The following is a 19,567-nucleotide window of genomic DNA, read 5'->3' on the forward strand; positions in this document are numbered from 1 at the left end:
TGTTCCGGAGCACCAGACGTGGTGGCTGGACCGCAGGGCCCAGAGGAAGGGGTGGGAGGTGATGCCGGCCCCCGGGGTCTCCACTGCAGCTCTATCATGAGTTGCTGCTTTGCACAGGCGAAGTGGGGTGAAATCTTACAGATGGTCTGGTAGGGAGGAGGATGGCCACAGGGAGCTCCGCCCCCAAGAGGACCCCTCCCCACCCGGAAGCCCCACCCATGGAGCCGCGCCCGTCCATGGAGGAACCCCGCCCCCATCCCGGAGGTCCGCACCAGCGTAGAACCCCACTGTCCTCAGGAGCTTCACCCTGGCCCTACCACAGGGGACCCTCCTCCCATCCAGGAGACCCCGTCCTGGAGTCCGGCCCCCGGACAGAAGGCCCGCCCCATCCAAGGAAAAAAACCAGAACCGGTCGGAGGACCCCGCCCCCATGGAGGGAGCCCCGCCCCCGCCCTACTAGGGAGGAGCCCACCCCATCCAGGAGCACCACTCGGAGGCCCGCCCCCAGAGAGGAGCCCCCGCCCCATCCAGGGAGTAAATCAACGCTTGTCAGGCGGAGCCCCGCCCCTCCCGGAGGAGCCCCGCCCCCGCCCTGTCCAGGAGGAACCCCAACTCCATCCAGAGAGAAGCCCCGCCCCCGCTCCATCTAGGAAGGAACCCTGTTCCCAGAGAGGAGCCCCGCCCCGCCCTGTCCAGAGAGGATCCCCAACCCCATCCAGGAGCCCCGCTTGGGGGCCCCGCCCCTGTCGGGGAGCCCCGCCCCCATCCAGAGTGGAGCCCCGCCCCCGCCCTATCTAGGGAGGAGCCCTGCCCCCAGAGAGGAGCACCGCCCCCCAGTCCAGGGAGGAGCCTCAACCCCATCCAGGAGCCCCACTTGGGGGCCGAGCCCCACTTGGGGGCCCCGCCCCTGTCGGCGGAGCCCCGCCCCCATCCAGGGAGGAGCCCCGCCCCCGCCCTGTCCAGGAGGAGCCCCGCCCCCGCCCGGGGCGGCGCGCGCTACTTGCAGGTGTGCACGTCGTAGACGCGCGCGCACTCCTGGCAGCTCACGTAGCAGCACCAGTGGAAGACGCAGTGGCACTTCTCGCGGCGCCGCTCGGTGCGCGCGTTGTGGCCGCGGCCGCAGCACAGCAGATCGCAGCCGTCAATGCCGTGCGAACTCACGTTGCACGTGCGGTCGCGGGTGCCGAACGAGCCGGTCTCGGGGTTGGGTTCGCAGAAGTTGGGCGAGGCCTCGTAGTACACCAGGTCACGCTCCGTGGGCACCTTGAAGTAGGTGTAGCGCGGCCGCAGGGTCTCCACCCAGCCGCGCGACTCGCGGTGCTTCTCAACCACCATCTCCGAGGCGCTGTCGTATTTGTCCTTGAGGAAGTCGCCGATGGCGCGGAAGTCGGGCTGCGACCACCAGCAGGTCTTCACCTCGCAGCTGCCCGACAGCCCGTGGCACTTGCACTTGAGATGCATGTGGCTGGCGATGGCCTGCAGGAGCGCGCCGAGGGGCGTCAGGGCGGACCCTAAGCACCCCCCTCCCTGGTTCCGTTCGTCTGCACGGCGGCGGGGGGGAGCATCGGGTGTGCTCCTTGCCTGCGGTCCCCCCGCCCCATGAGCTCCTGGCAAGCCCAATGTAACCTGTCTCCTCCATAAAGGCCCTTCTCCGTGGGTTCCCGGCGCCGCCTCTTCTGTGCGCTGCAGGTGCTTGTGCGGGTCCGCACCCTGGCGGACCCAAGATCCCCGGAGGGCAGGGCCTGGGAGCCTCGCCTCTCTCCTGGCTGGGTCTATTTCTACAGCCTCTATGACTGAGTGAAGGAAGGAAGGGACAGTAACAGTAACTGACGATCTGGTCAGGGCACGCAGGAGGGAGGACATTAATGCTGACCTGGAGAGCCTAAGATCGCAGCCCAGAGGACATGCACATGGTGGCAAGGCTGGAGGCTGACCTGAGCGCAGGTAATGGGGGTGGCTGGAGCAGAGAACCTTCAGGGCCCAGGAGGCTGGGTTTATGGGGCTGTAAGGGAATTCCAACAGGAGGAAGGTAGTGTGCATGGACAAGCCTGGGGGACTTTGGGGTCCTAAAGACCAATAGGCAAGGGCCTGGGTGAGGAATGTGTCTTTTCCCTTCTGTCTTTGAGGGAAGGGATGGGGTTGGAGGCGAAGGGGCTTGTGACTCAATACGAACTGTCCACGGTTGCACTGACCACTGTGATGGACGCCTGCTGTCCATGAGCCCTGGAGATGTGGCTGGTCCAAAGTGTGCTGTGCTGAATGCTGGCCCACACAGCGTCCCCAGACTTCACTCAAGAAGAGGATGTAAACTATCTCCTTCACTAGTTTAATATTGATGGTGACCATTACTGCAATGATAACATGTTGGTTGATATAGCCACCTTAATAAAATTTAATGTTAAAAATGAATGCCACCTGTTTCCTTTTTAAATGTGGCTACAAGAAAATTACAGCTATGTACACAAGTCCCATTATACTCCTATTGGTCAGTGTAAGGTGGGCTCTGCGTCCAGAAGCTGCCTCTACCCTGCGCCCCTCTCCTGCTGTTTCTTCTACACTTCCTGCTCATACTGGCCCTCTCCTGGGGCGTCTGTAATGACTGCATCCCTCCCCCCAGTTAATTTCTGTCTCATCTCCATATTCTTCTCTTTCCCAGAGGAGACACCTCTTCAGTGCCTTTACGTTTACTTTTATCAAAGTTATATATGCATATACTTTAAAGAGTCCAAGAGTTCCTGAGACTCACTCCCACACCCGCTCACACGCGGCACCTTCCTGATCAGCCCAGGCAAAACCTGTGCCTCTTGCCTCTCTAACAGAATGTTGGTCTCGCTGCTCCTTGAGTGTTGGGGGCTCCAGCAATGTCTCCCCTCTCACCATGGAGGGTGGGAAGTCAGCTCTTTATCATCACACCACCACTCCAGTGCACACCTGCCTAGTCCCCCACCCACCCAAAAAACTGAAGCATCACCCAGTTAGATCAATATCCAGCACTGGCAGTATTGGAACTGTGTGTAATGTCATACCCCGTTGAGCCCTGTGACAGGGTATGATTCCTTTTCCTTTCCTACAAAACTTTGTTGTTGCTGTTTTTAATGTACTTATTACAGACTGAGACTCAAGCTTGCCCCGAATTGTCTAAATATCCTCTTTCAGATGTGCAAACACACTGCCTAGTCAAAGATTTCAGCTTCTTGGAGACATCTTTTTCAGAGGCTGTCTAGTAGATTTTGTGAAATGTGCATGACCAAAAACACATATTTTCTACTTGAAAAGTGGAAAAGATGGTTTAGCTGGGTATAAAATTCTTGGCTTAGAATCTTATTTCCCTTCAGAACTCGGAAAGAACTGTTCCACTTTTATCCCAGCTTCCAATGTTGTTCTTGGGAACTCTGATGCCATTTTGATTCCTGATCCTTTGCATGAAACCCACGGTGTGGAGGGCTTCTCTGTGTTGTAGGTTGTGAATTTCATGATGATAGGTCTTGATATGGGTCTCCTCTCTCATGTTCCAGAGTTTCTTACTGGGTCTGTTTGGTCTGAAACTTGTGATCCTCAGTTCTGGGAATCCTCCTGCCTTCTTTGCGAACTTCCTCTTCTCAGTGCTCCTCATTGTCTGTCTTGGACAGCTCCCCCATGTTCTCCATTCTTTTCTTATTTTCCATCTCTTTGTCTTTTTTCCTTTATTTCATAGACGGGTATCTCAAGTATCTGCCAACCTGTGTGCTGGGAGTTCGGTTTCTGCTATTCTACTTTTAGTATCTACCAGCTTTTCCCCCCTCTCTAAATGTTCTTTTCATTTAACACCCTATTCCACTTTTATGGAAAGAGTATTTTATCTTTCTGGGGATAGTGGCAGCTTTTTTCTTTTTTTTAACTTTTTTCAATCACTTAAAAAAATTTTTTTTAAGTAATCTCTACACCAAATGTAGAGCTCAAACTCATGACTCTGAGTCACACACTCTACCAACTGAGCCAGCCAGGCGCCTGGAAGTTTTCATCTCTCTTTTCAATGTCTCTTTTCCCATAAGTTTTGTTTTTGTTTGTTTTGGTCTTTACTTTGTGGATGCGAGAGGCCTTCCTCATGTCCTGTGATCCTTGGCTGTCTGCTCATATTTAAAAGGAGGACACTACACATTGTGTGGGAAGCTCATGTGCTTGGTGGGGACTTACCAGCATGGGCCCTCACTATAGAGGGGACCTGGCTCCATTATTTCATGGGGAATCCCCAGGCAGTATGTTTGAGTCTCTTGGATTAGTCCAATCCCCAGGGGGAGAATCTTCCATTCTCCTGCCTGGAGGGTCATAAAGATTCACTGTGGGGTACAGAGACTAGGAAGAGCAAGGCATGTGTAGATGGAGACTACTTTCACTTGGGAAACCTCACCTTCACCCAGGCTGTCCTTGGTGTCCCTCCAGACACACTGTGCTTTGCCCTTCCTGGAAAACACACCTCCAGATTTCTGCCATGGTAGAGGGTGGGGGGGTTTTCCTGGATGCAAGGAGTTAGACAGAAGACCTGGTGGGTTATAAACTGCTTTTAAAGTAGATTATCAACCCATCTTCCCATTTTTAGCCCCATTGTTTATCTCTACTTTTCAAGACACCTGATACTAGTAAGTCTGGGGTTGGTTCTCAGAGTTCTCCTCTACTGGTTTAAGATTCTACTTTCTCCTAAGACCCAAGTATTCATGGATCTCCTTCTTAGTCTGCAAACTTTTGCTGCACTGTTAGCCCCTGGTTTCCATGTTGTCAGGAGTGTTCATGTATTTATGTGTTGTAACATTCACTCACTGTCATTTTAGTGGGGTCCTGGGGGGTGCAGAGGGATGCTTATGTTTTGGGATTCCTCATAGACCCTTCACAATTGCTGTGCGATTCTTTCCCAAGTATATTCTGTGATTTTTATAGTTTCCAGTTCCCCACTGAGACATTCAGACTCGTGTTTTGGCTTTGTAAACCTAAGTAAGCACATTTCTTTTTTCACAATCTGCATCTCATAATGCCAGTATCTGGAGTCCCTGCAGACTAGTTTCTGTGGTTTTTGCCACCGATCATTCGTTGTGTCACCAGCTCATATGACAGGTTATCCTTTGATTATGTGCTGGGCGCTGTGTTTGAAAAAATATTTGTAGCAACCTTTTTTGACTCTGAATAAGGTGATCATCCCCCGAAGAGGATTTGCTTGCTTTTTCCAGGTGTGTGGGAAAACCAGCAATTTGGGATCTCCGTAATCAGTTCCCAGACCGTGAGATTTTTCCAGCCTGCACATGTGAGCAAGGGCTGGTCTACTTCTGGTTTTCCTTTACTCCTCAGGGTCCCAGCCTGAGCTGAGGAGTGGTTTCCTAGAGATAGCACCCTTGCAGGCCCCTCAGCTCCGGGAGGCTGCCGGAAGTGCAGCTCAGTGTATGTACTCTGGTCCAGATCAGGACAAAAGCTGCCGTGAGTGCTGGGCTCAGGATTCTGCCTTCTCCCGGCCCTTGAGCTGCTAATTCCTCAGTATATGAGGTTACTTACTTGGCACTTAAAATAACTTTATGGGAGCATAATATACATACAAAAAGTATATATGTTATAAGTGCAAAACCTGACAAAATTTCACGACCTGCCAGCCACTGAACACCAGCTCCCCAGAACTCCCATTATGTTCTCCTCGAGCTGCAGCTCTCTTCAGCTCTCTTCCAGCTCTCTTCCAGCTGCAGCTTCCTGTCCAGCCTCCTATACCTTTTGTAGGTGTCCTTTTATGAACAGAAGTTCTTTACTTCAATGCAGTCCACAGTATTGCTACATGTTTCTTTCATTGTAAGTGCTCTTTGGTCCTGTTTAAGAAACATTTTGCTACTCCAAGGTCACAGAAATGTTCTCCTGTGTTTTCTTCCTGACATTTTTCTTTGTTTCACCTTTTCCATTTGGGTTCTAATTGACTTTATTTATGGTGTGAGGTAGGGGCCAAGGTTAGTTTTTTCTTCCCATCATATTATTGCCCAATTGACTGGGCGCCATTTGTTAGACAAGACTATTTCTTGTCTGCCCTGCACTGTCATCTCTGGGATAAGTCAGGTGATGGATGGTCCACAGGTGGGCATCCTATGCTTTTAACAGGACACTTTTCACATGTAGTCCTGCATTTGTACTTGTCTCCGACAGAAAGATGAGTCAGTCACCTTGTCTTCTGTCGCTGGCAGTCAAATGCCTCAGTCCCCTGCAATCCCCTGGTTCCAAGGCCAGCGTCATCTTTGTGCTGCTGAATCTATTGGAGCTCTCTGGATTCCACAAGTGGTCAGTGTTCCGTTGGTCCCCCATGACCTTCAGACCCAGTCCTTCCAGCTTGGTCCCCATGTCTCTTCTTCCTCTGCTCTCCATATGCTAGTCTACCAGATGAACTCACTTGCAGTCGTACACTTTGGGCTGCCCAAAGACTCCTGGCTTCCCTCCACCTAGATAACTGTGTTACTTTGCATGCACTCCTTTCAGCACCGTTGCCAGCAGAAGGCTTTGTTTGAGATGCCAGCCCGGGGTGTGGCCCCTCTGAGGTACCCACGTCACCTTGTGTGTGCATTTCCTTATCACAGAATGTCCCACGCTATGCTGTAGGGGCCTCATTGTCTTCCTCCCTGGAGGTGCAGGCACTCCTACAGGGCAAGCCTTTATCCCAACCTGCCACCCTGTGGGAATGCCCTAGACCCTCGTGCAGCAACTGGACTGGGCTGTTTCAGACAGCCCTTGGCAGTAGGTGAGCAGATCCCCAGCCTGGCCACCAGAGACAGCCCTCCCACCGTATTTCCACCAAACCACACCCTTCAGGGCCCCGGGGCACACATCCTGCTCAGAAGGCGTCTATCTCCCCAGGACCCTCGGAAATGTGGTCAGAGGGTGCACCCCCCAGACCCACGGGGCCGCAGTGGGATGGCCCCCCATTGCACCCGCAGGATGCACAGGGCCTGGATGGATGACTCCCGGTGCTCCTGAGAACATGCACCCCCTGTGCATCCCCAGCACACTCCCCACTCCACGTACCCCCAGGACCAGCCAAGAGCAGCCAACATACCTGGCGACCGGCCTCGTTGTTGTGGCGGTTCATTGCGGAGCGGGCATCTGGCCGGTTCTCCCGCGCATCTGCAAACTCTCGAGACACCATGCCACCAAACTCGATGTCCTCGCTGCAGCCACCCCACTTCCAGCCCTCGCCCGGAGAGCCCTGGTGGCGGCTGCTGCAGCCACATATGGCTGCGGAGCCCTCGGCACACGAGCGTGTCACAGCAAAGGCCACGCCGGCAGAGGCAATGGCGTGCACGAAGGCAGACTCCCGGGTGGCTGTGGAGAGAGGTGACTGGGTTGGCAGGACGCGGCAGGGGCTGGGGTGGTGGAGCCTGGTCCGGGGCATCGCGGCCCCTTGCTGGGCTGGGCCTGGGCCCCCTGGGGTGGGTGGGAGTCCTGGACTCACCGTCACTGGAGTGGCCAGGCAGGGCTGGGTGCCCCCCGCACGGAAGACCCAAGGAGGAGGGCGGGTACCAGGAGGAAGTACTTGGAGGGCCAACCAGCCCAAGGAGCGGTACTGGCCATCACTCCCCGTGAGGAACCACAGGGATCCCTGCAATCCGAGGTCAGATCCTGGCCAGTGCTGGCCACGATGGACAGAATCTGAACCCCGAACACGCCTGAGGGCAAGGAAATTGTACTGCTTCTTGGAAAGTGGTTTGACAGCTTCTTAAAATCAGATACCTGCCATGTGACCGGGCCATTCAGCTAGGTATGTACCCGGGAGGAAACTCACGTCCTCGCAGGGACCGGGAAGCAAAAATCACGGCTACTGTATTTGTAAGAACCCCCGTCTGGAGGTTCCCAAATGTCCACCAACAGGTCAACCGATAAAAATCTGTGGCCTGAAATAAGTCAGTCGTGGGGACGTGATGCGCAGTGTGGTGACTTCTGCTAACCAATCTGTCCTGTGTGTTTGAAGGCTGCTAGGAGAATAGGTCTTCAAACTCCCGTCACGAGAAACACAACAGTAGCCATGGGGTGTGCTGTGTGTTAACCAGACTGACTGTGGTGGTCGTCTTGTAGTACACATGTCTACCGAATCATTATGTCGCACACCTGAAACTAAACGTTACGGGCGGTCATAGCTCACTGACAAAAGTAAAATGGATTCTGTCTAGCAGAAACAGAATAAAGAGCATGGATGGATCTCAAAATCATCTACTGAGAGAAGGCAGATAAAAAATAAAACCTTGGGCCCCAACAGCCCAGGGTGGAGACCCCCCAACCCGGAAGTCCAAGCCGAAACTTCCGGCAGCCTAATGGCCTGTTTGGGTGGCAGTTCCTGGCCCACACACTACCCACCTGCACCTCTCACTCTGCCTGCACTCTTTCCCCTCCTCCACCCCTAACTCCAGGAAGGGCCACCTCTTCTGGACCCTGCTCAAGACCAGTGGCCCCCACGGCACACTTTACTCTGTGCTGGCCCCCTTCTCTTGGGCCTGGAGACACCGAGGGCCTCAGCATCCAAGCTGCTACTGACCCCAAGGGCTGGTTTTGAGGCTGCCCAGGCCCCCAAATGCAGCCTCTCCTTCCACACAAGGGGAAACTGAGTCTGGGGAGGTGGTTTTCCAGAAGTGCAGTGGAGGAGGGCTGGAGCTTGAGAAGGAGCTGATGAGGCTGACCCGGAGTGGACAGAGGCATGTGGGAGGCATTGAGGGAGGCCCAGAAGCACAGGGCATGTGGGGGCTTTGCAGAGGCCCTGCAGACACTTGGTCCCCAGCCAGGCTTCCTCAGACCACATGAGTGCACCATGCCTCCCGGGTCTGTGCAAGCCTTGCAGCAAGGGTACCCAGCAACGATCCCTGTGGGTGGAAGGCGAGGGCATGGGGCTACTCTGTGTGAGCAGATGGAACTCTCATTCCTCCACATGTGCATTTGGAGCACCTGCTCTTTGCCAGGTTCTGCAGGAGGGAGCGTGATGGCCTCATGGAGCTTACGGGCTGATTAGCAGGAATTTAAAAACTGAGGTGAAAAACCATGGGCTGTGGAGCTGAGCAGGCCTGGGGCTTGGTGTCTGATGGCTGGTGTACCCTTGGATGTCTCTGCTGCTGTCATGAGGTGGGACCGGCAACCCTCCTTTCTCAGGTTGGTAGGAGGGAGAAGGGGGCAGGAGAGATGTGAGGATGGGCCTGACCGGGCCTTCCATGCTGGGCATGGAGGGGTGCCCTGCATGTCCCCATGTTCCTGCTGGGCAGCAGGCCTGGACAGTGCCGGGGCTCCCAATGTCTCCCATCATGGGGTGCAGCCGCCTCCCCACCCACATCAGTGCCCAGGGGGCTTTTGTCTTGGGAGGGGGATGAGCGGGTAGGTCTCATCCTGGGGAGCGAGCAGAGGCTGCAAGCAGAGGCTGTGGACTGCTCCGCACCCCTTCCCAAGCTTGCATGCCCCAAAGCCCAGGCAGGTAGAGGCAGGGGACTGCAAGACGGGTTCCAGCCATCAGCAGGCACACACTCAGACTCACTCAACACCCGAAACACCTGTCACTGAAAAACGCACATTTACCATCCGTGCCTCCCCCTCCCCCCAGGCCTTCCCATGAGTTCAGCCCTCAGCACCTGTCACCTGCACCATCGGAGGCTCCTGCAGGGAGCCCTCAGCCCCAGCCTGCAGGTCCCCCATCCACATGCGTGTGCCACATGTCTGCGCACACACGCGTACTCACAAACACGCACGCACACATGCAGTACATGTGCATGGCCAATGCATATGCACAGACGTGTGCACATACACAAAAACGAGCGCACTGATATGTACACACATGGGCTAAGGGCACAGCCCTTCATTTCATGACCACCTAGCCCTGCCTAGTCCCTTCTGAGGTTTGGGGTTGTGTCCTTGCTTGACCTGCACACAGGCTTGCCCCACCTGCTGCCCTCCCAGCTCTGGCAGCTGCTCCCTGGCCTCCAGCCACACTCAGCCCCCGTCCTCCCCGGGGGCGATTTCCAGCTGCTCCGCTGGTCATGTGCACCTGCCGTGTCCCCTGTCTGCTCTTCAGGCTGGGGCCCAGGCCATGCCGTCTGGGTGTGGTCAGTGCCTGGCCCAGGAAGCTCTCGCCTCCGTCCACTCCTGATTTGTCCCCTCCTCAGCCTGGAAGCTCCCTGAGGCGGGGACTGTGCCTTGTTCATCTTTCGTTTCCAGGGGCCCTGGGCTGGGACAGGGAGGCTGAGCAGGATCTGAGCCCGTGGGGCTGGCTCTTCACCCCTCCCCGCTCAGCAACCTTCACTGTCCCCTTTCCCAAAGGCAGCCAGGCAGCCACTCCCCCAGATGCTGGATGCCCTTGCCTCACTTTGCATCTGTAACACAACCCATCAGTTCCCAGGCAGGCAGGAGCTGCCTTCTGCGGGTCTAAGGTCTCCGTGAATAAATCCCAGTGTGCCCTGGACATGGACCCCTTGTCCTTCTGTCCCTCCCTCCAGCAGAGTCACACCTTTATTTTGTCTTCCCAAGAGAATGTTCTCCCCAGAGGGTGGGCTTGGCTCCTTGCTTGCTTACTCTGCAAGAGCCTCGGCCTGTGGCCTCCCCTGCACCCCGTGTAGGGGCCTGCAGGCTCCTGGGGCAGGCCGGCATGTCCTGGGCTCTCCTGGAACCCAGTGCACACACCCGGTGCCCTTCCCTGCTGCACCCTCCGGCTGCTTCCAGCTGGCTGAGGCTCCCAGTGGCCCTGCTCCAGGCCCTGAGTGCCCGACCCCGGCCCGGGGGGCCAGAATCACTCCTACTGGAGGAGACTGCCTCTTCCTCTGCCCGCCTCCCCTCCTGAGATAAGGGAAGAGCCAGCAAGCCTGGGGCCTTGCCCCTTCCCCGAACAAGGGCTTGGCTGCTTATCAGGCTCAGGCCAGGCTGCCAGACATACTCGAGGGGAAGGGCGTGCTCAGGGCTGGAGGGGGAGGGGTCCCCCTTGAACTTGGAGGAAGAAGAAGTCAGTCTTTCCCTGCTCTGTCACCAGCTGTCCGTGTGACCCTGCTCAGGCCTCCCTCCCCTGTGGGCCTCAATCTCCCCTTCTGCCCAATGAGGAAAACACTCATCACACATGAAGTCCCGAAGGCTGAGGACAGCTTGTAGCCCACCCTCAACTTGCTCCAAAGGAAAAGAAGCCTCTGAGGAGAGGCCACGAGACCGGCAGCCAGAAAAGCGTGCGACGCTTTGCTCTGGCAAAGAAAGTCTGTTTAAAATGGAAGACACGGCCTCCACACAGTTTGGGAAGGCTGTGTCCTGGCATTGAAGACGCCTGGCCCGCCCCACCTTGCCGGAGGGGTCAGGGCTGTGGGCACCCGAGCAAGCAGGCAATGGACACCAAGCACCCCTTGAGCAGATGCTCCAGGGACACCCGTGGAGGCCTTCTCACCAAAGAATCAGGAAACTTCAGACAAACCCAGGAGGACTGACCAAGCTCCTCCAGGGCATGAAGAGCAAGGACCAGATGGACCTAAGATGGGATCCCGGACAGCTGGAAAAACGGGTGAAATCCGGGGATAGTCTGGAGTTCAGCTAACACGGATGGGTATTTGTTCTGATGGATGCTGCTGGGTTGTCAGCCCTGGGAGGTCTGGGAGGGGATGTGGACACTGTGGGCACTGTTCCTGTGATGTTTCTGTACGTCCACAGTTCTTTTCTAAATGCATGCTGAGGCCATGCAGAAGGAAGAGCCCAGTGTGTCCAGGTGACACCCACAGTAGTGGGGCTTCTGATCCAGGGGTCTCTGGACAGGCTTCACTGTGGGCAGGAATCACAGGGCATGCCAGAAAACTTCGGGGTGTGTGTGTGTGTGTATTTTGGATAGAGAACCCATTGCTTTTATCAGATTTCCACAGGGGTTTGAAACCAGAAGGTCATGATCTGACGCAGCCTCACGCTTTGGAGGAAGTGGGACAGGGCACCCCTGAGGCCGTGGGTGGGGAGGGCACAGTGAGGACTCAGACCAGGGTCTGGAGCCCTGGCAGCCGCCCCAGCCACAGCGAAGTTCTTAGCCACCGACAGCAGCTTTGTCAGAGGTTTCTGCTTCTGTTTACACAACAGAGGCAGCTATGGAGTGGGAGGGGAGCCATCACACCGTGGGAAGGGAATCACATCTTTGCAATGAGATTGGAGACACCTCTGTCCCCATCACCTGCAATGCGCTCCAGCAGGTCAAGAGAGGAGGAGGGCACACGGGCCCCTGGGACGGAGTCAGCCCGAGCCTTGGGAGCTGCTCAGGACGGCTCTGCTGGCCCCAGGATGCTTCTTCACACCTATGAGATGGGCTTTGCCTCCTTGAGCCTCAGCACTCCAGAACTAGACCAATCTTGTTTCCAGACTTGGATTTCACAGGCTTGTCGAGTACCAGAGATCATTTGAGGACTGAACTAGGACTGCCAAGTGTTGTCACTTTCTGTGAGAGGATAAGACCTATGGAAAATGACTGTCACAATTTCAGAATTGAGGTCGGGGCTGGGAAAAGGAAGAAGAAAGGGAATTCAGTGACAAAGTCAGTCTGTGAGTTAAGCATCTTCCATGGGGAACGCCATCTTTGCCAGAAACTTGACATTGTTTCATTACCAATTATTTACTGAGTTCCTGTGAAGTATCAATGATCTATTCCTCTTTCCATTCAACTACCATCTTTCCACTTATCCTTGCATCCATCCACCATTTATCCATCTACCATCCATTTATCCACCCACTGTCCATTTATCCATCCATCAAACCATCCATCCATCCATCCATCCATCCATCCATCCATCCATCCAGGATCTTAGAGTCTATAAGGAGCTACACACTAGGCTCAGAACTAAGAATATGAGGTGGGCAAGATGTAAGGTATCCATTCTCAAGAACCTAGGTAAGAAATCTGCAAGAAAATGGATTGCTGCTCTATCTGGTGAAATTTCTAACAACCCAGGTTTTTGAAAGTTGAAAAAACTACCTACTCATCCAATTGTTAATTAAGGAGAAGCTGGATGACCCGTTCTCCAGTGGAGAGAACCCTTGCACTGGAAAGGAGGAGGGTGAACCAGGGGAATCCTGCCTTTAGTGAGAGGCTCTGCTGTTGTGAATCCGGTTCTTGGCTTTGAACTGTGCAAAGTCACCTGCCTTACAGATCCTGAGATATAGAGTAGGGAAAATAATGGCACACAATGAAGTTTGCCAATGTGAACGCTGGGGCAGGATTGAGAGGGATGGATGGGTGAGTGGCTGGTTGGCTGGCTGATTGGGTGGGTGGGTGGGTGGATGTGTGGGTAGATGGATGGGTGTGTGGGTGGGTGGGTACATGGATGGGTGGATGGATTGATAGATGGATGGATGGATGCTGGATGGTGGGTAGATGGGGATGTGGACGGATAGATGATGGATGGGGGAATGGATGGACGGATGGGTGGATGGATGGATAGATGGTGGAACATGGGTAGATGGGTGGATAAATGTATATATGGATGTATGGATGGGTAGGTGGATGGGTGGGTGGATAAATGGATCAATGGATGATGCATGGTGGATAGATGAATGTGTAGATGGATGGATGGGTGAGTGGGTGGATGGATAGGTGGGGATATATGGGGAATGGACAATGGGTGGATGGATGGATGGATGGATGGATGGATGGATTGATTTTTGGATGGGTAGATGGATGAGTAAAGTCTGGGACAGCTGAGGGAGTCCTATGTGGTGAGAGCTAGCTGTCTGGCAGAGGGCAGGGAGAGAAGCCCCACAGTGTTCCATCGCAACTAGGCTGTGGAAACTTAGGTGTCACCCATGAAATGGGCTTCAGCAGTAACTTTGCCTCCTTAGCAAAGTTTCAGAACTTCAAATTAGAGGGGCCTTAACAAATTCTTGCTTCCAGATTCAAATTTCACGGTCTTGTCAAGTACCAGAGATCGTTTGAGGACTAAATTAGGATCACCAAGTGTTGTTACTTTTACTTTTTTTCTGGGAGAGTAAGACAAGTAAAAAATAACTATCATAATTTCAGGAAAAAAAAAACCTTTTAACACACACAAAAAGATATGTTTCCAGGGTACTTTGTGTTGAAGAAAGTTCATCTTTCACGCTTCACCATGAAGTTGGCAATTGGCAACTGGTAATTGAGCACTGACTGTGCTCTCAGTGGACAAGAAGGCTGCAGCCTCTGCTCTGGAGCTGACCTTCCTGCAGAGAGGTTGCCCCGGAAGCTGTTTCAGCAGGGACCAATATGTCCCCCTGCCTTGAGTCTGCCAAGTGCTTTCATCACTGCTGAGAGAACTGGCCCAGACAGGAAGAGGGGCACTCCTCCCTGCCTAGCACTGGCATGGGTCCTGCAGGGTCCCTCAGCCCCAGCCAATTGATGTACTGCTGCCCACAGCAGTGGATGCTGAGCCCAGACAGGGCCTGGGGCAAGGCTCCCGCACCCCCACCAGGTCTTTCTGGTGCCTGTAGACTTCAGGTAGCTGGGCTCACCTGTCCTCTCCTGAGGGAAGACTGTGGGGGATCGCACTGGATGACAAGGATAGGGACATATACTCCTGGGATGAGACTAAGGGGGTGCTGGAGTGGCCTTTCCAAGAAACACGGGTGACTTCCGGGAGCAGAAGTTCCTGGAAGGGGGCTGTGGTTCTGATGTGACCACTGATCAATAAGATGGAGTTCCTGGGACATTCTGCCTGCCTGGGTGGACCCCTCTAGAAGCTCTGCATGGGGGAGGACTAGAGGCCGCTCCAGCAGCAGTCACCCTGGGCAGTGTATCACTGAACACACATGCTGGGCCCTGGGGCCATAGTTCTTGGCGGGACACCCATTTCTCTAAAGGGTCCCCAGGTGATTCTGATGCAATCCTGGGATGAACCCTGGGCTCTATAATAGCCCAGGGCACAATGACTCACAGACCTGTCCCCCTCCTCAAGATGGTGGCCAGACCAAGCAGGCCTGTGGAAGGAGGCCCCCAAATGTTACCCAGCCAGGCAAGAGGAGGGAGCATGGGGGGGGGTGTCTCCTTTACCACCTCCTTAAGATGAATGTATGGGGGTGGTAGCATGGAGGGTTTTGATAAATCCCCCATCAGACAGACATGGAGGGGCTGATATGGGGAATCTCTGACACTTTCCCCATCAGAGGGACCTGTGGGGCTAATATGGAAAGCTCTGACACCTTCCCCTCCAAGTGACATGTGTAGGCTAGCTTGGGGGATTTCTGACACACTCTCCCCATCAGAGGAACATCAGGGGACTAATATGGGGGGCTCTGTCACCTCCTCCATCAGAGTGATTGAAGGGGTTAATGTGGGGGATCTGACACCTCCCTAATCAGAAGGATTCCTCTCTCCATCAGAAGGACATAGAGAGGTTAATATGGGGGGCTCTGAAATCTCCACATCAGAGGGACATGGGGGCTACCTTGGGGGATCTCTGACATCCCCTCCTTCCTGCAATGGACTGCAGACCTTTTGTCTGGCCCTTACACAAAGGCTGGCCCCCGGTCACCAGCCTTTAGGACTTAGGGGCCCGCCTCCAGTCAGCTGGTGGGAGGCAGAGACATAGGCCCAGGGCAGGGTAAGGTGCGAGCTCCCCTGAGAATTGCAGGTCCTGCCTATCAAAACCTTTCCTTGGCTGACCAGTGGCAGAGGAAGGGCTCTCCTCAGCTGACCTTGCCTCCGGAAGGCGTCCTGGGACTCCAGGCTCTGTCTCACCTCTGGGCAGTGCTGACCTTGGGGCAAGACCTCCATGGCATTGAGGTTGGTGCAGCCCATAGGTCTGCAGAGGGGGTGCAGCGGGGTGGGGTGCATGCTCTCGTGCCTCTGTGGAGCCCCCCCATGGCATTGCCTGCAAGCACAGCGCCCTGGCCAGGGCAGGAGTTCCCAGTCTGCAGCCCCACCACCCCACCACCTTGCAAGGAGGTTGGCTGAGCACGGCTTGCTGCGGCTCCCTCCCACCAGGTGTGCGGGGGTGAATCCCCCGTCCTACAGGCCAGCCCTGCCAGCCTGGACCCTCTGAGTCCTCCTGGTGCTCTGAGTAAAAAGCACGCTCATTTTGGTAGTTGCAGTGCCCACAGCTGGGTGGGCTTTCCAGGAGCCTGGGCTCCTGGGGATACCAAGTCCCCAGGCTTCTCTGCTCCTGCCCACTGCTTTCACCATGCAGCATCCCCAGCATACACACGACCCAGACAACAAGGTGGTCTCTCCGTCTCTGAGGTCTCCCAGGGCACTGCCCACCCGGCAGGTGAGGGGTGGAAGGAGGGAGGATGCAGAAGTGGGGGAGGGGCACAGACAAGCAGGTCTTGCAGCACCTGTGCGGGTGGAGAGGCCAGCAGACGCTCCCACCTCCCTCCCTCCAGCCAGTGAGACCTGGAAGGCTCTTCCTGAACATTCTGTAAGTTGGCGCCTCCTCCGCCCACCGATGCCCCAACACTGAGCGGGGACCCGGGCTCTGCCCAGCGGCCAGACGACCAGGAGGACGGCCAGAGGCCTGGGCCAGCAGGTTCCGCCCCTGCGACGACGCCCACCTTCCTTGGTCCTGGAGCGGGCAGCGTCCGGGAGGGGCTGTTGCGGCGGCATTCGTTAACCCCCGGCCGCGTCCCGCACAAAGGAGGAGCCACCTGAGAGCGGAATGCGGCCCGCGCCCCACTGTGGCCGCGGCCCCTGACACCGCCCGGCCGGCGGCGCGGCCGGCGTCCTGATTACCTGCTGGGGCTAATGAATCTGGCTTTGTGAGGCACTGTCACGCCGCGTTAGGCCCACAATGGCCCGCGATATTTTATATGAATTTCCCCCTCGTCGGCGATTAGGCCATAGCAAGCCAGTCATAGCAACCGGGAGGTATGCGCGGCCGAGGGGCCGGCGGCGCGAGGGGAGCGCGCTATTCACACGCTTGAACACTGCTCTCCCGAGGGCGTGTGAATCGCCCGCAGCATTTCACTTTCCCTTGTGCTTAATCTTGTCCTCGTCGTGGGGACATTGTGTTCCGAGCCGGGCGCGGCGGGGTGTCGCCGGGGTCTCTCCTGGCTCCTCTACACCCCCCCCTGCTGGGCAGAGTTAATGATATACAGGGGAGGCCGTGGAGACCGGCCGAGCCCCCCAGCCACCGGGAACCGAAACACTTTCCGATGGGGGTCAGGGGTCGCAACCTGGATTCGGGACGCCGCTTCCCCCCTGGCCTGCATCTCCTCCGCGGCCCCTCCTGAGCCCGGCGGCTTGTGGCTTGTGCTGTCCTGGCCGGCCTGCCCCAGCCCGTGCCTGTGCGCTGGCTGGGACACACAGGGCGGCCGACAGACCACCCCCTGGAGCCTGACCGCGGGGAGGGGCTCCTCCAGGAGGCGCCGGGTGGAGACGCGCCCTACCACCTCCGCAGCAGCGCGGGCCCTGGAGGAGACTGACCGACGACAGCGGCAGGGGTGTGCAAGGAAGGACACCATCTGGGGGAGGGCACACCCTTGCTGAAAACTTGATTGACACCTGTGGACCCCGCCCCAGAGGCTTCCGGAGCCCTGCAGTACCCACCAGGACCGATGCTGAGAGGGTCGGCTCTCCCCCGCCCCCCTCCGCAGCCAACTCAGCTGCCTACCGGGTGAGGTCCAGGTGTTGACCCCAGGCGAGGGCCAGCCCATCTCTCGGCATGGGCAGTGACACCCCCTCCCCATATACTGCTGGGGACACCTGCTCCCTGACGCAGAGGGACAGGCCTGGCGTCCCCTTGGCCCTGAGACCCCAGGGTAGCCAGGGAGTATAGCCCTGTTGCACTGGGCTTCTGAGTGAGTGGACAATGCAGGCTGTGGGCCAGTGCCCTGGCCGCGCCACACCTGTGCCCTGAAGGGCTGGGGTGCTGGGGGAAGAGGCACCAAGGCTCCTGCTCCCTTCTTCTTGCAGTTACATGCTGCCCCAGAGACTGCTGGCCTGGACCTGGGCCATGGTGGCCACTGAGCTCTCTCAGTGGCACGTTCTGCTTGGGCCTCCTCCAGGATGGCAGTGGGCCTGTCTGCTGGGGCACTGAGCCTTGGGATCAGCCTTGTCTGCCCTGTGTCTTCCCCACCCCCTCACCTCCCTGGGGGTCAAGAGGAGGTGTTGGCCAGCTCTCAGGGAAAGCAGGCCCTTCAGGTGCCTGGGGGCCTGCCTGAAGGGACAGATAGCTGCCACACACTCAAAATTCTTCAAATGCTTTCTGCCCCACGACGCAAGTTACACGGGCCTGCTGCCTTCTGAAGCAAGGGCAGGGGGCAGTTCTTCCCAGCCTGGGCTCACTTCTAGTGCCCAACCCCACGTTCTGCACCGGCAGCTTCCGGAGGTCTGAGTGATGACCCAGCCCCCAGCCACCCCCCCACACACACGTGCTCACACACACATGCACACGCTCGCACACGTCCACACAGGGCTGGGCCCCTCTCTTCAGCTGGCTGGGCGGCATTAAGCCCTGTTCAAGAGGCCGCCTCAGCAGGGGTGGCCAGGCGCCCCGTGGACCCTGCCACAAAGCCTGGGTGACCTCTGACACGATTAGGGTCGCCCTGACCCTAATCCAATCAGATTGATTACCACAGGCGCGGCCAGGCGGGCAGGCTGGGGCCTCTACAATGGCCTCCCAGAGCTGGCTTCTCTCTGGGGCACCTGGCGGCTCCTTCCTCGAGGGCCATTCAGCTTTTTGGCCACAATGAATTCCGCCATTTCTCAGCCCTGCAGCAGGCAAGGGGGAGAGGGGGCTTTCTCTTTCCATTAAAGCCAAGTGCTGAGGGCCTGGGGGTTGAGACAATTTTCATCCCAGAAATGGGAGAAGGGTGGGGGGAGAGGGGGTAGACAGGAGGGGCAGAGGGAGCAAAGGGCAGAGAAAGGAGCGTGGACATGGGAAGGAGACATGGGGGTCATGGGGAGGTGGATGTGAGGAGTGGACTTGGGGGAGGGGAACAGAGGGGAGTGGACATGAGGAGTGGACATGCAGGTCATGGGGGTTATGGGGGGTGGACATGAGGAGGGGACATGGGGAGGGGACACGGAGGACATAGGTATAAGTGGACATTTTGCAGAAGAGGGGCCAGGACACAGACTTTTAAGGAACAAGGCAGTGCAGGGGAGGATGGGAGCTTCCTGGGACCACAGCCCAGAAGCCAGGGGCTTGTCTGCTCCTTGGGTGCTTACTTCCTGGGCACTGGAGGGCCTGCTGTCCCCAGCAGAGAGCTCTGCTCTCCTCTCAGACCCCTGTCAGGTATTCTCAGCAGCCTACACAGCCCCATACAGGAGTCCCGGCCTGACCCCTGCACCACTCCTCAGTACCCTCACTTGCAAACAGACCAGCAGTTTGTTGGAGGGGTGTTCGGATTCAAGTTCCTGCTGTGTGGAAAACACTTAGCATAGCCGCAGAAAGCACTGTGAACGTGTTCTAAAGAAAGAGAGAAGAACTTTAGCGATCCAGCTCAGGTGCCACCCCCCCTGGGAAGCCCACCTGCCCACCTGCTCAGTGCCTCCTTCTGACGCACCAGCTATGTGCCAGAGCAGATCCTTGGCACTGCCCTCGCAGCTGCCTTGCATTCGTGCTGCATGAGCACCTGCTGTGCACCTGCTTGCACCTGCTGTGTGTGACTGGAGGGCACCCTGCAGGGCCTG

The 19,567-nt window shown here is 56.6% G+C and overlaps 1 protein-coding gene across 1 annotated transcript in view; it reads right to left on the reverse strand.

Moving 5' to 3' along the window:
- Positions 1-994: 994 nt before the first annotated feature.
- The window catches only part of WNT3A (Wnt family member 3A), a 40,932-nt gene continuing 22,359 nt past the window's right edge, over positions 995-19,567 (reverse strand). Inside the window, exons 3-4 of the mRNA XM_045805165.2 lie at positions 7,049-7,314; positions 995-1,476 (exon numbers count right to left, since the gene is read on the reverse strand). Of these exons, the coding sequence (XP_045661121.1) occupies positions 997-1,476; positions 7,049-7,314 (746 nt within the window). The 3' untranslated portion in view covers positions 995-996. The remainder of the gene's footprint in view (positions 1,477-7,048; positions 7,315-19,567) is intronic.

Source organism: Ursus americanus, chromosome 5, assembly GCF_024610735.1.
Source record: "Ursus americanus isolate L20-20 chromosome 5, mUrsAme1.1.p, whole genome shotgun sequence".
Taxonomy (NCBI): domain Eukaryota; kingdom Metazoa; phylum Chordata; class Mammalia; order Carnivora; family Ursidae; genus Ursus; species Ursus americanus.